We start from the raw sequence: 23,253 nt of genomic DNA, 5'->3' as shown, positions 1-23,253 counted from the left end.
TCTATGGGAAGGTACTGTTTGTTTTAACAAAGAAGCTCTTGTTTCCTGGAGAGTAGAAGACTTGAGATAGTGTTTATATTATTGGTTTTTCTGTTTTCCTGATGGTTCCAAAGATGCGCCTGCAGCTTGGTTTGTCTTGGCTGCAAAGTCTGTCTGCCTGTCTCCAAGGTTAAAGGATGATCTGCAATGGGCCTCAGGTCATATTTCCTGGAGATGAGCCCTACAGAATGAAAGTTAGTGGTGTTCCTGTCCTTGTTTTTGTCCTGATGCTCAAGGTCTTCAGCATCACCTAGAACTTGAAGCTTTGCCCAGCGATCTCACTCCTCTGTGTCCTTAATTCCAGATAGCACCTGTCTGGTGATAGAATTTAGGCTTCTTTGACTCAGCTTCTCAGCCAAACAAGTTAATCCCTGGGAAGCATTTAGTCCAGTCTCTTGACGCATAGAAGGTGCTCAATAAGTGTTAGCTGTTATCACCAGATTTGTCTCAAGGATTGAAATGTGTTTTGCTAATCTTTGCTGACTATGCAGCTACTATGACAAGAAATTTATATACTCCATAGTGTTTATTTCTAGAGTATCTTCTTCGTGTTCTTGTTGTTTGAAGTTCTGGTCACATTTCTTTTCACTGTAGTAGTTTACACTTTTGGATGAATGCAATTCCCGGATCTAGTCTTCTGTGTTGCACTTGGATATTTGACTAACAGATTTTTAGTTTAGAAATACATTAATATTTATAAAATGGTACGGTGCATTATTCATTACACAAGTACCGTTCTAGCAAGAAGCATTATCTTGTGTGCTATCATCTAATGCTGTGATATTCAAAAGTGACAGACAAGGTGATAAAATAGTTTGTTATTTCTCTAAAATGTTTGAGGCATATTCACTCATTTGACATGTCATAAATAAAGATATGAGGTATTGTTGGTTAGTACCCTGTTGATGTTAAAAGAAAACTTAAATTTGTGTTAATACTTCAAAAGTAGGAAGAGTGAGGTCCAAATATGTTATTTCCAAATATCTGACATTTTCTACACCAAATTCCCTTTTCAGACAGAAAAAGGTTGAGCCTTAAAGATTCATCTTGCTTTGCTCAAATGAGCACCTACTTGTCTAATCCCTTCCCACCTTTTTCAGGTTCCTTTTAATTCCTTCTACAGATGGTTATTTTGCAAAGAGGAAAACTATATCCCTGACATCACAGAGGCCACTTTCTAGTAGAGAAAATTAGAAGAGCACTTTCATTATACTGCCGTAGTAAAATAATTTTAATAGATGTATTTCAGAAGTCCTGTGGAGGAACTAAGACATAATTCAGTCCTTTTGGTATATGGAATAGGAGAGAGGTTTATAATGGAAGAGTTTCTAAAGCCAATGGAAAGAAACTTTCTGGGTAGAGAGTAGCTTGTACACCGCCATGGTGTTATGAAGCAATGAGGGTCATTTAGGGGAATACATGTCAGTATTACTGGAGGAATGGGGAGGTGTGAAAGTCAGGAGGCTGAGAAAGTATTGTGGAATCTGTTCCATGCCAAGGACTTGAAAGACCAGATGATGGACTTCACACATCATTGTTTTGCAACTCTTATGTCCTTAAGATTGGTGCTATACTCAAAACATTTTTCATTGGGAATTACTTATAGTGAAACACCTCTGTCGGGGATCAAGTCATACCTGGCAGCTAAAGATAGCTTATGAAAATAATGTGATGAAGAAGTGAAATAAAAAACAATCCGCGCTTCTCCATTTTTTTCCCTCAACCAAGATTCATTAATCAAGCAGCAGTACATTTGACAACTGATATTCTTTGAGGCAGGATAAACACAGTTAGATGTTTAAATTGACATTTTATGCTCAGAGGGATAACATTACTTAATATTACTTCAGCATGTAGCTGAAGAGAAGGCCAGTCCATCTCAATTCAGACATAGGCCAATAGAGAAGATTTTGAGGTTTTACTTTAAAAAAAATAGGAATTCATTGTCAGAGCAGAGGATATGTGAGTTCTACTATAAAGTGCAAACTAATTGTAGCCAGAAAAATTTTAAATGAGCATTTAAATACCCAAGTTTAGAAATATAACCATTTAATGATTTACTTCGAGTAATTTCTTGATAAAACCATTTTAGAGGAACTAATTGCAAAAAAAATACATTTCCAAATAATGTGGATAATTGGTTGTCCTTAAAGCTGTTAAACCATTTGTGATATGCCTTTATCTTTTAGAAGAATCAGTTGGGTTCTTTTATTTAAAATTCTGTTAACCACTACTGTTGCGTTTACTCTTTTTATTTTTTCCCTTGCTCTTGTTTCTTTGGATTTGCTCTTTTCTGCACAACTTCTTCAAATAGAATACTTAGCTCATTAATTTTTATTATGTCCTGTGAAATTTCCCTTTAAACAGTGACTTACTTGGGTCCAATCAACTTTGACATGTGTCCCATTGTTTATCATTTTTAAGTAGTTGATAAGTCGTCTTATAAACTCTTGCCATTTAAAAATACATTTTTATTACAGAAGTGTCCAAATATACCAGTATACCAGCAACAGTAGCGATTATTTTTGGGAAGATAGGGTGCTGTCCTGGGGATTTAACTCCTAGAGTCTATACTGCCCCTGAGTTTTTTTCACTCACGGTTAGTGCTCCACCACTTGAGCCACAGCTCCACTTCTGTCTGTTTAGTAGTTTATTGAAGAAAAGAATCTCACAGCTTTTCCCACCTAGGCTGACTTTGAACCACAGGTCTTAGATCTCAGCCTCTTGAGTAGCTAGGGTTACAGCTGTGAGCCACTGGTGCCCAGTGAGACAGTTATGTAATAATACTGCTTCTATAGTTGTCACTGCATGACCAAAGCATGAGGATAAAATCTAAAGGGACCTCATGAGTTGTTCATGCTATCTCCTGTTAGTGATTAAACAGTTGGAACCCAGTGTTAAACGCCTTGGATGGAGTATTTTACCTAGATTTTTACAATGCTTCCTTCAGCCATTTTTTTTCTGAGAATCCTAGGAAAATTATATTCACATAGTTGGCATGATTCTTGCTAAAATGGTGGCACTTCATACTGTCAAATTTTCCTTCCTGGTATTGGAGGCATTAGCACTGGCTTAGTGTTTGTTGCACAGTGGATACCAATGTCTCTTTGAAGAGTGCACAATTGAAAGGAAAAAAAAACCCTTAATGAATGAATTTACATCAATACTTCATTTCTAGCTCTCTGTTAGTTTTATTGCTGAGGTGTGTGATGACTAATATAAAAATGGAACATGCTAATCATTTGGTTTATTTTTTATTTAGTAAATTGGAGCAGAAGTATTGCTTTATTTTCATCTGATATAAGGCAAATCGATGTTGTTTGTTAAATGTTTAGGGTTTTTTTTTTAGACATTCAGGTATTTATTTGTGTGTGTGTATGTGTGTGTGCGTGCGCAAGTGCGTGCATGTGACCACTGCCATTGTTTTATCTGGCTTTGTCTACTCTAATGTGTAGTTACATTACACCTAACATGGTTTTACTTCGTGGAAATGCCTGTGATACATATTTTTGTAACAGAAGTCATCTCCGCCGACAACCACGAATTCACCTCTCCTGCTTTGCACAGATTACAGCACAGGAAGAGAGGGAGGGGGAACCCCAGCCTTTAGAACATCGGCTTAAGCTTGAAGCAGAGAGAATGAAGCTCACTGCATTAGCTTCCTCCTAGAGCAGAACTGAATGCCTGATAGCAGCCAGCTGGGAGCTGGGGCTGTGGAGAGCAGCAATTTTACATTACTCTGGAGTTTCTAGGCTGGCATAAAAAGAGATACCAGTATTACTTATTTGCATCTTACCGTAGCCACAGGGATATGTGAACAGCTGAAGAATTAATTTGATATATATTCCCAGAAGCCTCTCCTCTGCCAACAGAATTCCATTACTGTGAGCTTCTGTGTGTGTATCCTGAATTTGTTTCTTGCTTTTTAATATCTGTTCTAGTGTATTTCTGGTAAGTGGATTGTTGCACAATGGTGTGCAGCTGTCCCTTGGTTTGGTGTAAACTCCATTAGCCTAAGCAGGTACAAGGTAGGGCTCTGAGTATAAAAATGTCTTCTACCTTCAAGAAGGAAGAAATTTCAGATGGACCATACTGTCCTTCTGTTCAGGAAGTGTAGTGTTCTATTCCAGGCTGGTGTCAATTCAGACAGGAGCAGATAGAGGGAAAAATACTTGGATGGGCACAGAGTTTGAATCCGGGCAGGTTCCAGGAACACCTGGGCAGTGTGTGCTCTCCTCTCAAACAGAACCTTTATCTCTTCCTCTTTCCCAGTATGCTCTCTTTCCTACCCCAGGATGGAAATGTCTTTCTTACTAGTCTATGCATTTACAATCTTTTATGTCAAACATAGAAGGAATGAATTTTTGTCATCACTAAGAGTATCAGGAAATACTTCTATGCAGTACAAAGAGTCCAGGCCAAGGGACTGAATCAGTGGCTATTCAGGCTTCAGGCTGAGGAACAGTGTTTTTGCTTTGTCCTGACATGTTTGCTATTAAATAAATCCCTCACCTCACATTCTGTGAAACTGCTCACTGCACTAAAAATAAGAGTATTGGGAAAAACAGGGTTAGACCAGGTCAGTGGAACCTGTGGAACCATGTATGTAGGGATAAATATCAACTCTTAAGAACCAAAATCAAAAATACTGACATGGGTACACTGCACCTGGCTCTTGCCCAGCAGCCCATTCTCTGTTCATCCTTACACGCTTAGCTCATTCTGCTGTCTCTCAGGTCAGGGGCCCAAAGATAGTCACTTATGGAGATCAATTTGTTGTTGTTGTTGTTTTTGTTTACTGATCCTGAGGCTTAAACTCAGGCTCTGGATCTATCCCTGAACCTCATTGTGTTCAAGGCGAGCACTCTACCACTTGAGCCACAATGCTACTTCCGGCCTTTTCTGGGTAGTTTATTGGAGATAAGAGTTTCATGGACTTTTCTTCCTCCAGCTGGCTTTGAACCATGATCTTCAGGTCTCAGCCTCTTGAGTAGCCAGGATTACAGGTGTGAGCCCTTGGCACCCAGCTGTAGATCAGTTTTATCAGAATTAAATTCAAGATTCAGAATCATGTCTTTCCTTGTTACACAGAATGTAACATCTCTAGCTTTTTCATTTGTGTATGAAATTTCCCTAGATTGCTTAAGATGGTGAAAATTTAAGCTAATAGAGCATTCATTTTCTTTTTCTAGTAATGCAATTAAAAAATATCAGTATCAGCTTCAGGTCTTCATATCTTGCTAACACTTTTCCTTTAATTGTAAATAAAAAACCCAAACTTGTTTCTGAGTGTGTGTGTGTGTGTATTCCAGAACACTTTCTAGAACACAAATGTTCTGGAAAAATCACCAAAAAATAAGCAGTTCAACTTTTCCTTTATATACATATGGATACCATTTTCACATTAACCAGTTACATATTAACCATTCACCAGCCATTTATATTTTGTGATTCAGCATGTTTTTGCTACTTCCCAGACCAGTATCTTTGCAACTAGGGCTCATTTGTACCCAGAGGACATGCAAGCTTTTTAGAGCAGCACTTCTCCAAGTGTGGGCTACAGACCTCTGGGATGCTCCAACAGGTGACACAGAAGGTCAAAATTGTTTCCATAATAGTGGGAATATTTTAGTGCCTTTTTTCTCTCTGTGACTTTGGAACAATGGCACTGTTTCTACAGTGGTAAGTGAACCTGAGAATTAAGCAATTAATTTTTTAAAGCAGATTCCCTTAAGCAGTATGGGTTATTAATTCTGTTACATTTCAGCCCGTTGTTATGCGTTTTATTAATGGTATGTGGGATGAAGTGGGGAGTGCACAGGAAGTAATTGAAAGCCCTGTTTTCTAAGCTATCTTGAGTGGAGATGATGGATTAGCAGTTACACATACCTAATTTTCCCCTCTAATACCCATGTATTTGGGCATGCATCGATTTGAATTTGTATGTGAGGTTATTACGGTTATTGTGCTTTATATTTAGGGAAATCTTGTTGTTTTGTAGAACTTGTAAACTTTAAAAATAGATTTGCAGAAGTATTTTTCTGCCGGGGATGCTGTATCTTACCACTAGAGACTACCAGGGGGAAAAACCCTACTCGTTCTAAGGGGATATACTCCTGCTTTAAACTATTGTTTTTTAATTATTTTTTCTTTTTAATTTTTATTGTTATTATAAAGGTGATGTACATAGGGGATGCCATTTCGTAAGTCAGTTAATGAGTACATTTCTTTTTGAACAATGTCACCTCTAATTATTGCTGTTTTTCCAGAGATATCAGACACTATGTCAGAAAAGCAGAACCGTAATCTTTTGCTTTATAGAGATTTAAAAATAGAATTTGCCAACTACTATCCAGTACTTTAAGTTGAACGTCCCTAAATCCGAAATCTGAAATGCTCTGATACCAAAATTTTTTTAGCATTGATGTAATATGACCTCTTAGGGGCTGGGAAGTTGGCTCAGTGGTAGAGCACTTGCCTTGCATGCATGAGGCCCTGGGTTTGATTCCTCAGCACCATATAAGCAAAAAAAAAAAAGCAGGAAGTGGCGCTGTGGCTCAAGTGGTAGAGCGCTAGTCTTGAGCTGAAGAGCTGAGGGACAGCACCCAGGCCCAGAGTTCAGGCTCCACAACCGGACCCCCCCAAAAAATCCCCAAAAAACTGAAGTTTGAAACATTTCTGGTACCAAGCATTGGGAAAAGGAATACTCAACCTGTCTTGGGTTTAGATTTACTCAGATTTGATAAGTGTATGATTTGATTGAATTTAATTAAATTTTTAAAAAATTCATGCTGATATTTTGTTAAATTATTTTAAAGTATAATGTTCTGTAATAGAAAGCTATAAAAGCATTTGTCTCAAAAGCATGTTGTTCTTGATCCTGTAAGAGAGTTGTTGCTAAGAGAACTACTCCCCAAGAAGAAAAACAAAGTATTGATTTGGAGGGACCAGAGAATTGTTTTCCTCTCATGCAGTGAAAGAGAATCAATCTTATATGATATTGCTGGCTTCAAGTAGAGGCGCTACGTGGATGGTCAAGGTGGTGATGGCATTCCCAGGGGAATAGTCTTACCTGTGTCTCTTCTGCCATCAATGATTCTGCAGAGAAAGAAGCAGAAAACAGTATAGAGCCAGAGAGGTCATCCAGGGCAATTGACTTTCAGTTCTTAGTCTACATTTGGGGCAGTCCTTCTCCTGTGGGGTTGTGAGGGAAAGCATTTGGCAGTGAAAATAGCTTGACTCTGAAGGCGAGCTTCTTGGAAGGACTGTTGGTGGCAGCCAGGTGATAAGAAATTGCAGTCTTAAAGCTGAACTGGGAAAGAGACTATTGACAGATGGTACTCAGTGAAAAATGTACCTTTATGCCCAAGTGGATCTTTAAATATATGTATTTCACACAGTGCTTCAATGATGAGCTTTTAAAATAAGATTTGCATTATTTAAACATTCTTTATATTATCTTGAGACATACAGTTTCTTATGATATTCTATACATACATTTTTAAAGTAACTTTCTTCTTACTTTATTTACTTCTTTTTTGTACATTTTTAATAAACATATTTTTTATTGTGAAAATACTGTACAGAGGGGTTACAGTTACATGGGCAAGATAATGAGTACATTTCTTATCAAGCATTGTAGCCTCCTCCTTTGTTTCCCCTTCCCATCCCTTCGCATTCTCCCCACCACCACACCAAAGTTGTAAAGTTCATTTTTCGACATAACGACTTGTACGTCTCATTGTTGCAATGGGTCCTCCTGTATCCCTGTTTTAACGATTTGTTTTTTCCCTTCCCCTCCACATATACCAACATCATATATAGTGAAACAGGGGTTATACCGTGGGGGAGGGACATACAAAGCAACAAAGACATAATCTTATAAATATGTTAGAAACAAAAGCATGAAAGATCTCTCTCCCTTTTTTTTTTTTTTTGTCAGTCGTGGGGCTTGAGCTGTAGGCCTGGGAGCTGTCCCTGAGCAATTCAGCTCAAGGCCCATGCTCTACCACTTGAGCCATTGCTACTTCTAGTTTTCTGGTGTTTTTTTTTTTTTGTGATTAAGTGATTACATAATTTCCCAAGTTTCACAGTATTATGGGATAGTGATGCTCATTTAAAGTCACAAACTCATTCTAACTTTCCTGGAGCAAATTGTCTATCACGGTCTATAACATATAACGGTGTACACATATACACCATACCTGTGATCAGCAGCATGGGGTTATTTAGTAGTGGTTTGACCAGATGAGTGGGAGTTCTTTGTTTCTTAAGTCCTGTCAATTTTGTCACATCACCTAACATTTTGGATTTAACATCCACTTATCAGGGAGACCATGTACCATTTGTCTCTTTGCTCTTGGCTTACCCCACTCAACATGATTTCTTCTAGCTCCATCCATTTTCCTGCAAATGTCATTATTTTGTCATTTCTAATGGCTGCATAATATTCCATTGTGTATACATACCACAGTTTTTGGATCCATTCATCTGTGGTGGGGCATCTGGGTTGTTTCCATATCCTAGCTATTGTGAACAGTGCTGCAATAAACATGGAGGTGCATGCTACACATACATTTTTAAAACAAAGCACTTCTTTATTAAAAGAAAAAAGCACAGACAACAGTACTGACATACCAATAATGTGTGTGTGTATGTGTGTTTGTGTTTGTGTGTGTGTGTGTGATGCTGTACTAAGTGTTGGAGTAAAAGGAATCCATGATTGGATGAGAAAGATTCTGGTTCTGCTTATGAAGACTCTAACCTTTGGGGAAGTTTAGCTTAACGGAAAGCAATACAGTACCGGTCAGGAGTCTGTGCAAATGTTTACAGGAGGGTAGAGGATGGAACAGCTCGTTCTCCAGGGGTGGCTGGAAAGACTTCTCAACATTGGTCCAGGTCTTCAAAGACAAGTATGAACTATGAGAGGAAGGAGGTATTCAGAACTAATAGTACTTCGAGAGCAAAGTGTAGTAGCAATTGTATGTCCTATGGCTTATAGCATTAGAACATGAGAGGGATTGGTAGAAGAGCTTATAGAGAAAGGTACATTCTTATTGTGAAGAACCCCTTATTCAACAAAAAGCTGGCACATTTTTTTCTTGATGAGAGACCCACTGAATGGGTTTGTTTTGTGAGGAAGATGACTCTGGAAATTAGGGAATGAAGTGGAGGGACAGGAAGGGAAACTAATTTCAGGGAGACTCAGCAGTATCTCAGAAGGGTGGTAACTTCAGGAAGTTCCACTTATAATGGGAGTGTTAATTGTAGAAAAAACACAATAGTGGTAGAATCAACTAAATTTGGTAATACTGCACATATGTGTAAAAATCAGCAATAAATGTTTCTTCTCAGAAACATGAAAAAACAAAGCAGTTTTCCAGTGATTCAACAATTACTTGAATTTCTTAGAAGTTTTGAAATGACTAGGGTTGAACTGTCTTTGAATTACGAATTATTATGTACAGGCACAAGAAGCCCTTCATGACAAATTTCACTGAACTGTATTAAAACAGTTGGACTAGGAACAGTTATGTCAACTAAACAGAAATTATAAGCCACTTAGATGCACTGCACCATTCTGTCATGACTGAAGAACAGATACCATTTTTCCTATGTTCAGCTTATTGTTTTCAGAATACTTCAATAATTTTAGTTACCTCCAAGATAGGAATTTTGTTTCTTTACCTATTATAAACATGTTACTTCTGAGGACCAGGCTAAGTAGGAAAGCACATTTTAAAACAGATTACTTGTATTTCTGTTCAGACTTTGAAACCAAAAGATAATCATTTTACCCAAAGCCAGTCTTTGATCATGTAAGTGAGCCTGATCTCCTGAAATCAAAAACAGAGATTTTTCTCTCCTCCCTCCTCAAAGAATTGCCCTGAAGCATTTTGTATTGTAATTAAAGTCCTTTTAAAGACTCCTGGGCAAGAAAATTATTTCAGTAAGAGAAAGCAGTCTTGCCTATGTTGTGCATTGAACGTGATACCAGAAGTAAACATTAGCACTATAAAAATGAATGCTATTGGTTTACCCTGTCTTCCATGACAACAAATCCCCTTGCTGGGGTTCTCCTGCAGAGCCTCACACCTGTAGGCTAGAGCTCTATCACTGAGGCGCACCCCAGCCAGAAAACACATTCTTAGGATGGCTTGTATCCCTCCTGCTTTAGTGTAACAGGTTTTAGATTTCTCAATTAAAAAATTCTCTCCAGATGTGGTTATCAGAAACCTGTTTGCTGGGCTGGGAAGGTGGCTCAGTGGTAGAGCGCTTGCCTTGCATGCCTGAGGCCCTGGGTTCGATTCCTCAGCACCACATAAGAAAAAAGAAAAAAGTCGGAAGTGGCGCTGTGGCTCAAGTGGTAGAGCACTAGCCTTGAGCTGAAGAGCTGAGGGACAGCACCCAGGCCCAGAGTTCAGGCCCCATGACTAGATTCCCCCCCCCCAAAAAAAGAAATCTGTTTCCTATTGAGTAGTCAGCCCCCAGTTCAGATGCGATAACTTTTATCTATCTTTTCAAGATAATGTGAAGAGGAGGGGTAAACATGTGTACAGTGTTCTAGGGATCTATCTGTAAAGAGAAGTAGTCTAGTTTCTTGATACTTGATCTTTCCATTCTGGGGAATATTACTAAGACTCAAAGCCTGCTTCTTGTGTTTTTCTGAGCTGGATTCCAGGAAACCTGATTTTTACATGTGGCTTATTTATTATGAGCACACAAATTGATCTCAGCATGAGTGTTGTAACCTCTGACCCTAACTCAGCCATCACCTTTAGGGTTGAGGTTGTTACTATCTTTGTTGTGGGGAGTATTGACCCTAGTAATCTGTCCTGAAATGCACTGCGGATCTCTTCTGTTGGATCTTTCTTGGCTCTCTGGTCAGTGTCTTGTTTTTAATTTTTTTTAAGCGGCCTTGATGTATTAAGTTAAAAAACTATTTTAAACCCAAAGCTGGTCTCTGCAAGAAAAATAGTAGCTTAAAAATAATTTTGTAGATGTGTAAATGTGACTGTAACAATTTTGTTGAATGTGGAAAAAGAAAGCTGTGTTTAATATTACTTCTTTTGAGGAAAATCACAGCAGTTGTAGTAGTGGATTTTTATCATGAACAGACAACTATATTCTTATGCAGTGTCTACATGTATGTCTGTATTTTGTTCTTCTCATTGATTATCAGGCACTGAAGCTTATTCCTTTGTACAATTTTAATCCAACTGACTTTCACAAATTGAGGTGCTAAAGTTAAATATCATCATGAGAGCCCTTAGTGTTTTGACTCTCAAGCGGGCCTTTGAATGAAGTAGCAAGCAAATGTTCTGTGGGTAATTGTTTTACAGATGAGAACTGGGATGATGATCAGCTGCTTGGTTTTGAACCATGCAATGAAAATCTTATCTCTGGCTGCAATATAATCAATGGGAAATGTGAATGTGACACCATTCGAACCTGCAACAACCCCTTTGAGTTTCCAAGGAAGGATATGTGCCTTTCAGCTTTAAAGAGAATTGAAGGTAAGCATTCACTTTGTAACAGTTGATTTATAAACTTGAGCATTGTAATCTGACTTGGAGCTGAGCCCACAGAGCTTGGAGGTTTCTAGAATCTTGAGATAGACCAAGTGTGTGTATTCAGGTACTGATGCGATGTTGTGTATGTGTGTGTGTGTGTTGCTCAGGAGCATGGGATGGTCGCTGTGGTAGCATGAGTAGTACAGCTTGTGCCAGCCAGCCTGGGTCACCTATGCATAATGGATGACAAGGCCTGCACTTGAGAGCAGCATCTGTTTTGACTATGTCCATTCTGCTTGATTGACCGTAGGCTGATGCTCTTTGAGGATTTTGCTAATTAGAAAGACTGCTCATCTGGCGAAATTGAGAGGCTCTTTTGAAGACTCAAGAGAAGAGTGCATTTATATTGAAGACTTAGGCTGATTTTGTCAGAGACAGGAATCACATAGATGTAGATGAGTCATGAGCCACTTCATCTCTAGGAAGCATTCTGAAATTATGGTAAAATATTAGGAAAATTGCAACCTGAAAACAGGTTGAGAACTTTGAAATATGCCTCATAGCCATAGTAAGTCCAAGTAGAATAACTACAGCTCGTTACTGTGGCTTAGAACCAATATTAACAAGGCAGATGTCCTGGACTTGGGTATCAAGCCATGTTCCACAGCAGCATTAGCCCCACTTTCTTCTTAGAGAATGGGGAAATAGAGTACTGATGAAATATTCTTAAATATATATATATATATTTTTTTTTACCTCTATAATAATGGCATTCTAAGATGGAAAGGTTGGTAATATGGTTTAGAATACTAAGAACTGACAAGGTACAAGTCAAGCTGATAGGGCAGTTGAGAAGGACTGATGTTTGTGAATATGTATTATTTATAAGTTCTATTAAATGGTAATAAAAATAAGAAGTTTACAGTAACCTTTCAAATAACCTCATTCTTTGTATTTACCAATGCTGCTGAATGATTAAGAGGTAAAGAGCTAAATGAAGCCTGGTGATATGAGCTGTTTTACAGTTTGCTACAATAGAACTAAAACTTGAAAGGTGAAAAGTCTTAGCAACAGATAATACAGTCCTTGAATTTAAACACTGGGAAACTGAACTCCCACACAATGGATAAATTGCAAGCCTTGACTATGGCAGACTCTCATAGTCGCACCATGGTTCTAAGCCAAAGCACTCGGTACCTAATGCTGTTCTATCCTTCAGCTGCCCTTTGCTCGCTTCTCATTCTCCAAGCATATTTTGCCAACTTTACTATAGGAGCTGGGATATGGATGATGTGGTCACATGACTATTTAAATGGTTAATTTACCTCTGCATACATATTTTTGTTACTTTCTATGAAATAATATAGCAGTGAAGAATTGTTGCTTTTTGCCATTCTCACATTTCACTGCATTTTGTTCAAGTATCTCCAGTGCCTCATACTTGCTTTGGCTGTTACTGTTTTCATTTAAGTATCTTTGCGGCCACTTAACACCATGCTCCTGAGCAGACCCTTTTCACAGTCATCTAAGCTGTTAAGATGTGGCATGCCTTAAGTATGATGCACAGGAAGTGATGTCTCCAAACATAGTTCCTATTCACGTAAAAGTTGGACAGTAGCATTAGCATCTTTTTGATCTTTGCAACATAAAGATGAACTTTATTGATTTTTTTAAAAAAAAGTGATTCTGTTTGTGATATCTTACTGCATCTAATCTTCTTTGTTTTTTTTAAATTTTTTATGCATTTTTCACAGATGACCTCTATAATTTAAAAGTAAAATTGGTTGAGGTCATTTAAGGTGAAATGCTCTATTCTTCAAAATAAGACATTGTGCATTATGGTAATTTGGTAAGAATTCAGGATTTGGGGAGTCCCTTTTTCTGAGAAATAGTTTTGAAGGAAAAATCCTACCTACATTCTAATATACATTTTTTTGGGGGGGGAAGGGATTCGGTCGTGGGGCCTGAACTCTGGGCCTGGGCGCTGTCCCTCAGCTCTTCAGCTCAAGGCTAGTGCTCTACCACTTGAGCCACAGCGCCACTTCCAGCTTTTTTTTTTCTTTTTGCTTATGTAGTGCTGAGGAATCGAACCCAGGGCTTCAGGCATATAAGGCAAGCACTCTACCACTGAGCCACCTTCCCAGCCCTAACATACATTATAAATAGAAAGAATAACTTATGTCATACTTATGAATAATTAAGTTATTAATAGCAATGGCATATCTAGTGGTTGGAATACTATAGAAGCTTCATTGTTAACCTGAATTGTATGATCAGGTATTTTGGAAGACAGAGCCTGAACAATTTAGTGTTTGGATAATATGAGCAATGTGGACAAAGAATCAGATGTGGAAATGTGAATTTGCATGATGTATGTGTAATATGTATACGATACTTGGAAAGCTGATCTAAAAGAGCAGGGTTTTATGTTGGTAGGTAATAGGAAATAAAGATGACAGTAAGCAATTATATTGTGCAATAAGTTTCTGAAGCCTGGTAGGTAATAGGAGCTATAAGAAATAATTTCAGATTTTTGAGCAGAGAGAATCAGAGCATGGTGAAATCAATGTTAGGCAGACCAGGCTTGGGGCTGGGGGAGCGGTGCCCAGTGGATTAGCCGAGGGAGATACTGCAGCCAGGAGGTTGTTGGAGAGCTATTTATAGTGTCAACCAGAATGGAAGCAGGAGAGATATTGAGGTAAGAGGGTTGCATGCCAATTTGATGGAAGTATTGACAATATCTGCTAGAAGATAAGAGAGGGATGAAAACAAAGACAGTCCTAGAGTTTCTGACTGGAAATAGTAGAATGAATGATTGATAGGCAATTAATAGAAATAGGAAAACTCTTTTGAGATGTTTTGTGATAAAATAGACCCAAAAAAATAAAGTGTTTGCTTCAGAAGACTGTCAAGCCAAGGGACCTTAAAAAATATGGAAATAACTACCAGTATATTTGAAAAATGATGAGAACAACCTGGCAGAAAGGGGAAAAGCCAGTAAAGTAAGAAAGGCAATGATTCAGAAGAAATGGTCTTTGGAAAATAAGAGGATCAAAGTTGTTTCCGTGTTCCAGAGCACTATAGAAAGGTCATTGGCTGAGCTTGAGGTGGGAGAAGGACTGTGGAAAATTGAGGAGGGAAAAGAAACTGTAGAACAGATATTTCAGAAGTGAGGATGAGTGAATTAAGCAGGGCAACATGGATGGGTTGAGATGGGGGTGGGAGGCTACCCACTTAACAGGTGTAAGTGGTTACCAGTTTGAAGAGAGACCAGCCAGCATGGGTGTATGTATCTTTCTCTAGCTCTAATGCAGCATGGATAGAAAGATAACTAGATTGCATTTTTCCGATTAAGTGTAGAAGCGAGGGGAAAAGAAGGGAAGGAGGAAGGGGTGATTGAAGGTTGTGTGAGAGAACATATATGATGGCCAGCTGTGCAGTTTGCAGCGGGAGGGAGCCAAATGCAGTGAGTAAGTGATGAGATCAGTGAAGGAAAGAACCTAATGAGGTGGGGAATTACTGCAGGTAGGTACCTGGAGAAGTAAGAAACTGGAGAGTGGACACTGGGGTTAAAATTTTATTACTTGTAATGAGGCAGAAGAATGACTGTGTCTGATCTAGTTGGCTGAGGAGAGCTGAAGAACAAGATCATGGGAGGTGGCAGGTGACAGGGTGAACCAGGATGAACCAGACACCAAGCATGAACAGTCATAGGGAAGAGGCACTGAGTAAGAGGTCCTGTGGGTGAATGCAACAACCTTTCATTGCTGGGCATACAGTCTCATGATAAATGCTTCAAGCAAATAAGGTTTTACTTTTTGAAGGAAGAAAGAAAGAATGATCTTAAAGTAGTGTTGAGCACAACAGGACACTTAGCCGTCCTCGTCCTCTCAAGACTTTAAGGAATGTTACAGGTGCTGTTGTTCTCTCCATCAAGTAGTCAGGCACAACCCAGGTTTTGGCTAGAGCAAGAAGGAGGTAACATCCTTTTGCGAGAGTGAAGAGAGAGGGAATTTTAGCTGAAGACAACTTGTGAGGTCATGAGTTCTAGAAAGTATGGAGAAGGATTTGTCCAGTCACCAGAGATTTCTCAAGTTGTGGTCAAGGTCAGTGTATGTTTACATTCGTTGTGGTGGTGGTGGTACTGGTGTGTGTGTGTGCGCCTGTGTACAAGTGCTTGTGTGTCTCCATATCAGTGTGCCACTCAGGTTTGAACTCCTACTTGCTAGGCAAGTAATCTTACCAGCTGAGCCAGGTACCCCAGTCCTGAGAATATCTCCTAGCACTAACCCTGACTGTCCTCAAGCCACAGTCTTGCTAAACCCAACCTGGTGTGGTGGCATCTTATGGGAAGGTGAATTATTTAGAACTAGACAAAGCTACCTTTGGGGGACTATTCCTAGAGAAATTTATAGTATTAAGGTATCAAGTGTTGATGGGGGAGTTGCAGGAAAAGGTGTAGTAGCTTTAGCAGAGAAAACATAGACCTCCACTTTTGTATCTTTGGTCTTGAGCTGAAAATGAAGTCTATTTAATTATGACCTTTAAAAGTGTATGGAAGCCATTAAAGGACACTTCAACAACATTTATTCATTTATAGCTACTACTGATAATTACTAGCTTTATAAAGTTCTTACATGTTATTTGTATTTGTTTAAAAGTGGAAAGGGTTGGTACCAATTTCACCAAGTTTTTTTTTAACCTAAAATACATGAACATAGCACCATAAAATTAGCTAGTCAGAAATTTAATGAAAATAGGATACTGAATAGCTGGCATCCCTGAATAGTTTGTCAGAGTAATGTAAATTTTCCATGAAAGAAGTCTGGTGAAGAGAGTCGATCCCACCCTGATCATAACAAAGCTGGAACTCCATGCCATACCACCTGTTGATCTTGCTATATGCTGTAATGAGGGTCACAAAAGTAAAATTGATGGATTGTGGATCAGAAGAGGGACCAACATAGAAAACAGTGCTAGCTTCTGCAGGAACCGTTATAATTTATAATGATCCTAATAGATTTGAGAATTAGAGTTATGAAAACTGTATTGAAGAATACGAAACACAGGAGAACATTCATTTACTTGTCCAGAGAGTACTTAAGGGAGAAGTAGGTAGTAATTGCTGAGGATGCAGCAATTACTCCCATGGAACTTACATAATCAATACATATATGAACAAGAAAATAACTTATGGAATGATAAAAGCTGTAGAAACCAATTAGGATGCTCTGATGGAAAAATGACCAGAGAAAGTTGCTTTCAGTAGGGACGTCAGAAAAGTGTTCTCTGAAGGAAAGAAGTTCACTTGGAATCTGCTTGCAGAAAGGAGACTGCTTTGTGGCACTCTGAGGGGAGAGAAGGGAAGAAGCCACAGACCTGAACAAACTCAGCATATGAAAGAAATACCAAACAAAACAAAAATTCAGTATGACCAAAATGTAGGGAGGGATAAATGGAGGGGGACAAGTTGGATTACCTGAAGCCTTGTGGATTACTGAGTCACATAGATTTCGTGATGACTGTAGGTATAGCTATTAATGGATTATCAGCAAAGATGTAACAGTCTGTGCTTAAAAGACCAACATGCTGCAGAAGAGACTAGGGACAGAGAGATGCCAGAAGGGAACAGCCCACAGGTCTACAGGGTCCACAGTTCTTTTAGTAGTTGAGGTATAGGATAAAAGGGAGAAGCTGGAGATGAAGATAAATAAGTGAATTTGAGATATCATTTGAAAATAACAGAAGTTGATGTGGATGGGGAAGGAAAGCAAACTGGAGGAATGCTCTTAGATTTGGGGTTGTAAGCAATGTGTGATACTCTTTACTAGGGAAAGGAGTAGACTCGAGTTTTGTTTTGTGCACATCGAATTTGACACCCACATAGAGCTAGCTGTTGTCACTTGGGTAATTTTTTATGCAGATTTTTACTAACATTTAAACATGGAGACTTCTATGGTAAATGTGCCGAAGATTGCCAGGATATATATACTCCTGAGAAAAGTTATAACTTTCCACCGAGAGGAACAACCTCATTAGGAGATGGTGAGGTAAAAGGAAAATATGCGATCACACTGATTTATCACCTGGAGGAGACTAGCCAAACCAGGAACTATGAGAGGGTCATAAAATGTGTTCTTGAACGTACATATTAGCCCTTGCTACTTCACACATCACATGGATTTCCAGAATGATACAGGTTACATAACATTTTCTCCTGTTTGGAACTGCAAAAGGAGGAAGACACTTGGATTTTTTAGAATTTACTTCTTTGAGGGGTTGGAGAGGATTAGAAAGAGTAAGAAAGAGAATGAATTTGATCAAAACACATTATGTGCCTATGTGGAAATAACACTAATATTTGCACAGTTGATATTTGTACAGCCCCTGTGTACAATTAATATATGCAAAGAAAAAAGGAAATCCTTTGTTTTAGGTTACAACATTTAGAGATCATGTTCAGTGGCATTTCATTTGTGGCTCAACAGAGAAAAGATGGACAACTAAACACTGGGATGTGATGACTGTATCTCATTGTTAACAAGTAAGAGTTTGTTCTATATCCATATTTAACTTGGGTAAGTCAAGGAAAGTTTGATGGAGGAACTGGAAATTGAGACCAACTCTGAGAAATTTATTGGGTGGCTGAACCAAATGGAGAGTGTAAAAGCTGCCTTAAGTAGAAAAGAGAATGGATAGAGGACCTGGTAGGAAAGAAAACAGTCAAGGTGTGGTGTTATTTACCAAATATGGATTATGGGAGAACAGATGACGTATATACTGAGTTTATTTTGCTGTGTTTGAGGTGTCTATGGAGAAGTAAGGGGAAGAGAAGAGTTACAGTTCTGGAACTCAAAAGTGATCTGGAGATAAGATTTTTGAGTCATCCTCCCAGAGAGAGTATGGTGTTCTGATGACTTCTGTGTGTGAGGAAAAGAACCATTTTTAGGAACATCATTGTGACAACAATGTGTGTAGTGGCATTGGAACTGGCATTGGTAACACACCAAAAGCAACATAAAAGGATGTGTATGGTGAAGCTGGTATAGGAAATATTGAATACTTAGTCTGAGGACTAGTACTGTAAGCTTAGTGAAAGTAGCTTCCCTCACAGTTGTGATACTGGAAGTGTAAAATGGAATATCTAATTTTAATTGATGGTTATTAATTGGTTGATGAACTAATTTGTACTCTCTTGTTCATAAAAGCCTTTACAAGTGTTAGCGAGTGCTAGAGCCCCCAGCAGACTCATTCCTGGAATTTGCGCTGGTTCAAAGCAAGAGTTCTAAAATACCCAATAATTGCATAAGGAGTGAAGACTTAGGGCTGTAGTCATAGACTAAAAAGAGCCTTTCCCCTCAGCATTCTCCAAGGTACCTCCACAGGCTCCTTTCATGTTAGAGCTACTCCAATGGTTTATTTGTCCATGCCTTGACTCCTGTGCTAACTCAGCAAGATTTTGTACACAGGCTATGTGCTACTAAATCCAGTTTGACTTTGGTTTGTCTTCACCTGAAGGGCCATTCTCTGAATGGCTCTAAGGGTACAGACACATATATTGTATCACATTGCAGATCGACTGTGGAAGTTTGCTTTTGATTTTTTTTAAAGTTATGTTACAAAGGTCCTAAATAATATTTCAAAACATTTATTCTAGACTCTCAAATTACATAAAATGCAAGTCCTTAGCCAGAAAGTAAAGATGAGAAGTAATATAACAAAGACTTAGTTTATTTGGGGTTTCATGTCTGCTTTTTTTTTTTCTGCTGCTAGAACAAAAGGAAGTTTGATTTTATGTCTGATAGCCATGTTCCTGAAGCTAAACACATTTTGACATGGAGACAAAAGAGTTCTGGTCTGAAGCTTCTTTTTTTCTTCAGGTTTTAAAAACCTTTGAACATTAACTGATAATTATTCTATATTTTAAACTTACCCTATCAGTTCTCCCTAAGAAAGTGCTATCATCCAGAGAGTTTATTTCACCTTTAGTTTTCTTTTCTTTTCTTTTTTAAATTTCCTTATTTCATACAAGGAAAGTGTGACTGCTGAGTTCTATTCTTAGTTGTTACCTTTCTCTTGGTCTCTAGGCTGCAAAGACAGCCTGTCCTCTGAGTTACTACTTGATCTGTAATGTCTGTCAGGACACAGTGTAACTTGTGCTTTAAAAGAAATAGATTGTATGCTTTTACAGAACTTTTTCTTTAAAAGTTTCTATTTTATTTTTAACACATGGGGTTGGGAAGACTGCTCATAGAGATCACAGCATTCTCTTCAACCACCAACCATGCTTACTACAGTACATGTTTCAAGCGTTAGGCAAGGAGCCCACTGCTATCCCATAATCTAAGTGCAGGGACAATAACCCCTGCTCTTCTCCCATACAGGTTCTCAGGTACGGGGTCCTGGGTGTCTTGCAAGGACCAAGCCTTCTAGGCATTCTTGATTCACTAGGTCTGGCCTAGGGCTGCGTGTCCACATTTCCAGAACACTCTAGGAGAATTTTTGACCTTCTTGCAGTCACATAGTGCTTATGTGAGTCCTCTTCCCTGTTGATTTCTGCTACTTCTTCCATTGCCTTTAAAAAAAAAATCATGTCTACAAATGGCTTTACCCCAAATATTAATGGCTTCAGATTCAATTATAATTCTTTTCCAAGTAAATGTTAAAAGAAATTAATATACAGTTGAAGCATTGCATCTCAGGTCTTGAGGGACAAATTCTGGTACTTGGATGCTGGGAAAATGATTGGTTTTTCTAATATATCTAATATATCAGTTTATCTATTTCACCTGTAGATATATATCTAAGACTTTTGACAGTAGATGTTTTTGTGGGTGCTTATATTAACTCATGCATGGTAGTAGATGTCATTGTCCCCAAATCATTCCTAATGTTGTATTGGCTGAATTGGAAATAATCCAGTGTAACTATTAGTTGACAGGGTCAGTGATACTAAGAATTAATTATATATTCTCCCCAAATATAGCTACTTTAAAATATCAATTTACCTAGTTAAACTTCTGAAGCTATTAAAACTTACAGAAAAAGGATGGAAATTGGGTGGATACTATCCATTTAATGAGGTTTATGAAGTTCAAGGGAAGGTTTTGGCCTTTACAAGCTACTGTTAATACTCACATTGATAATATAATGTGTATATAATGATATTCCTACCCTACCTTCAAAGCTCTGTGTTTATTACAAAGCCCAACAATCTGCATGACTTCTCTGCTTTAGGACTTTCATTTATACAAATTCCTAATTTATAAATTAGTCAAGTTCTTTATCATCATGACTCTTCATAGATTCTCTTTTTCTTAAGCTTAGTTGCATCCGAAAGCTGTAGTGAATTATGCTGGGAATATATTGCTCATGTAAATTGTTTTAAAAAACATTTTAAAGGAATTCATTTAACATTGTTTATCAAGTTTGGAAACACTAGCCCTTCCCTTGGGCAAGTGATAAAAAAACATATTTAACCTCATTTTCCCTTAGGATCCCAGTTCATATTCCCTTTATCCAAGTGCCATTTATGGATACTTGATTATACATATTTAATTAAGATAGGCAGTTTGGGAATTTTAAACCTGTATTGCTGTTCTACTTTTCTTTTTTGTAAAGACAATCAGTATGCTTTCCCTGTTTTGGATAGTATATGCTTACATATATGAATGGATATTCACACATAAATGCATTCATGTATATCTATGTAAGCAATTCTGAAATCTAAATGTATTTTTTTTAAATCACAGCAATTTCATGGGGAAAGGAAATATAGACAAAGTTCTTTATAAGTAGTTTACTTTGAAATTGATGGTTGAATCAGTATTTTATACTTTGGAGAATTGTCTTTAAATCATTGCTGTTTTGGATGTTTTGATAATTGGTACAAGGAAAATAAAAAGGGCTACCAAAAGGCGGAAGCCAGTGTCAAATATCTGGGAAATGAAAACAGGAAGCTCAAGAAACTTGGCCAATAGCCAGATGGAGAGGAGCAGTGGGTTGAATAATTACACCTGCATTTTAGCTATGGGAAGTCATACAATGTCCTTCTTGTAGCTGTGATTTCTTGTGCCCATCAAGCAAAAGAGTCGCGATTAAAGACATTGTATCTTACTGCCAAGGAAATGTGGGTGGATGGGTGGGTGGGTTTAGGAGAACATTGTATTCAGCCATATTGGGGTTACTAAAAAGGATTGGTAGAAAAACCAAATTTTTAAACTGGTATCTAAAACAATGCGTTCTAATGTCTTAATATTCTGTACCATTCATTGATTCTCCCCTTTTCTCTGCTATAACATTTTTGGGGTTTTAACTCTTTAAATCTTTACTTTCAAGCCATCTATCCCAAGATGTTCTTCATCCAAATACCTGTGTATGTCCTCTAGCCCCTAACTCTTACTCTGTTTAAAGGAGTACTAGATGTAGATGAGCATTTTTACTATACATCTGTGTTTTATCTTAAAATTAAATACCAGGAACTTAATATACATTTAAGAAAGAAAATGAGGGGCCACAAAAAAATGATACCTGGCAGTTCAACTAGAGAAATGGTGTTCTTTTGGAGCCATGCTTAAATTCTTTATTTTTACCTGCTGGGACTGCAGAGAAGATAGATGTTGATCCAGTGCCTGACTTTAGCAGGTTGAGGTTATGCTGTTGGGTGGCCCTGAGTGGTGACTCGCATGTTTGTGGTTTCTGTCTTGGCTGGAAGTGACCTCTCAGTTATTCCCAAGGCTCCATGTGCTCTATTCACACAAAGCTGCTGAGTTACTGCCTGGTCCAGCTGTGTCCGGCTGAGACCTGGCCCTCACAAAGCTTTTTCCTGATGTGAGTAAAGGATCTAGAATCTGACCCCTCTGAGCTGCTGGCAAAAGGGGCTATGAGTAGAGACCATGTCCCTGGACAGGGACAAATTCTTCAGAGAAGAGTTGTAACTTTTTTCAGTGTGGTTTTTGAGAGCCCCCACTTCCTGCAGCTGCCTCTGATCTGGTTGTCTCCATCAGTTTGAAGGTATATACCATGAGGAGCTGTCATTTCTGAGCTCCCAATCAAATACTCAAATAAGTATAATTAATATTCCTTGTCTGTTATCTGGGATTATGGATAACTCGTCTAAGCTAGAGAATTTATATTTGTTCTTCCTATGAGGTAGAGGTTGGCAAGGGAAGGGGGTCTGTGAAATAGTTATAGAGTTTGCAAACACAGTGACTTTAGCAGGAATTTGCATTCTGTCAAAAAAGTGATCATTTCAAATGTTCATATACAGTGTTATATATTGAAATAGGGTTTGTTGTTGGATACAATGTTTTGTTTTGTTTTCATTTCTCAGTCTTACCAGTGTTATATATTTGCTAATGTCTTGATTAAGAGATCAGGTTCCAACTTTTTTTTCAAGAAAAAAGAAAAAGCAAAAATCCTTAAGGAAGCAGTGCCGAATGCGCATAATCATGCAAAAATATACCTCCAGAAAATGTTGCAGTTTCTTCTGCTTCCAGCTGAGGACTAACAGAGCTAACCTTACAAGAAGAGATGGCCATGTTTGTCTCCTTCCTTTCTTCCTTCCTTCCTTCCTTCCTTCCTTTTCTTTCTTCCTTCCTTCCTTCCTTTTCTTTCTTTCTTTCTTTCTTTCTTTCTTTCTTTCTTTCTTTCTTTCTTTCTTTCTTTCTTTCTTTCTTTCTTTCTTTCTTTCTTTCTTTCT

The 23,253-nt window shown here is 38.2% G+C and overlaps 1 protein-coding gene across 1 annotated transcript in view; it reads left to right on the top strand.

The window, feature by feature from the left end:
• Crim1 (cysteine rich transmembrane BMP regulator 1 (chordin-like)) overlaps positions 1-23,253 on the top strand; it is a 183,733-nt gene that overhangs the window by 30,715 nt on the left and 129,765 nt on the right. Inside the window, exon 2 of the mRNA XM_013013645.1 lies at positions 11,382-11,555. Coding sequence (XP_012869099.1) covers positions 11,382-11,555 — 174 coding nt within the window. The remainder of the gene's footprint in view (positions 1-11,381; positions 11,556-23,253) is intronic.

Source organism: Dipodomys ordii, unplaced genomic scaffold (genome assembly GCF_000151885.1).
Source record: "Dipodomys ordii isolate 6190 unplaced genomic scaffold, Dord_2.0 Scaffold20, whole genome shotgun sequence".
NCBI classification, from domain to species: domain Eukaryota; kingdom Metazoa; phylum Chordata; class Mammalia; order Rodentia; family Heteromyidae; genus Dipodomys; species Dipodomys ordii.
Note: the sequence above shows the minus strand (reverse complement) of the source record. Positions and strands in the feature narration are given on the sequence as shown.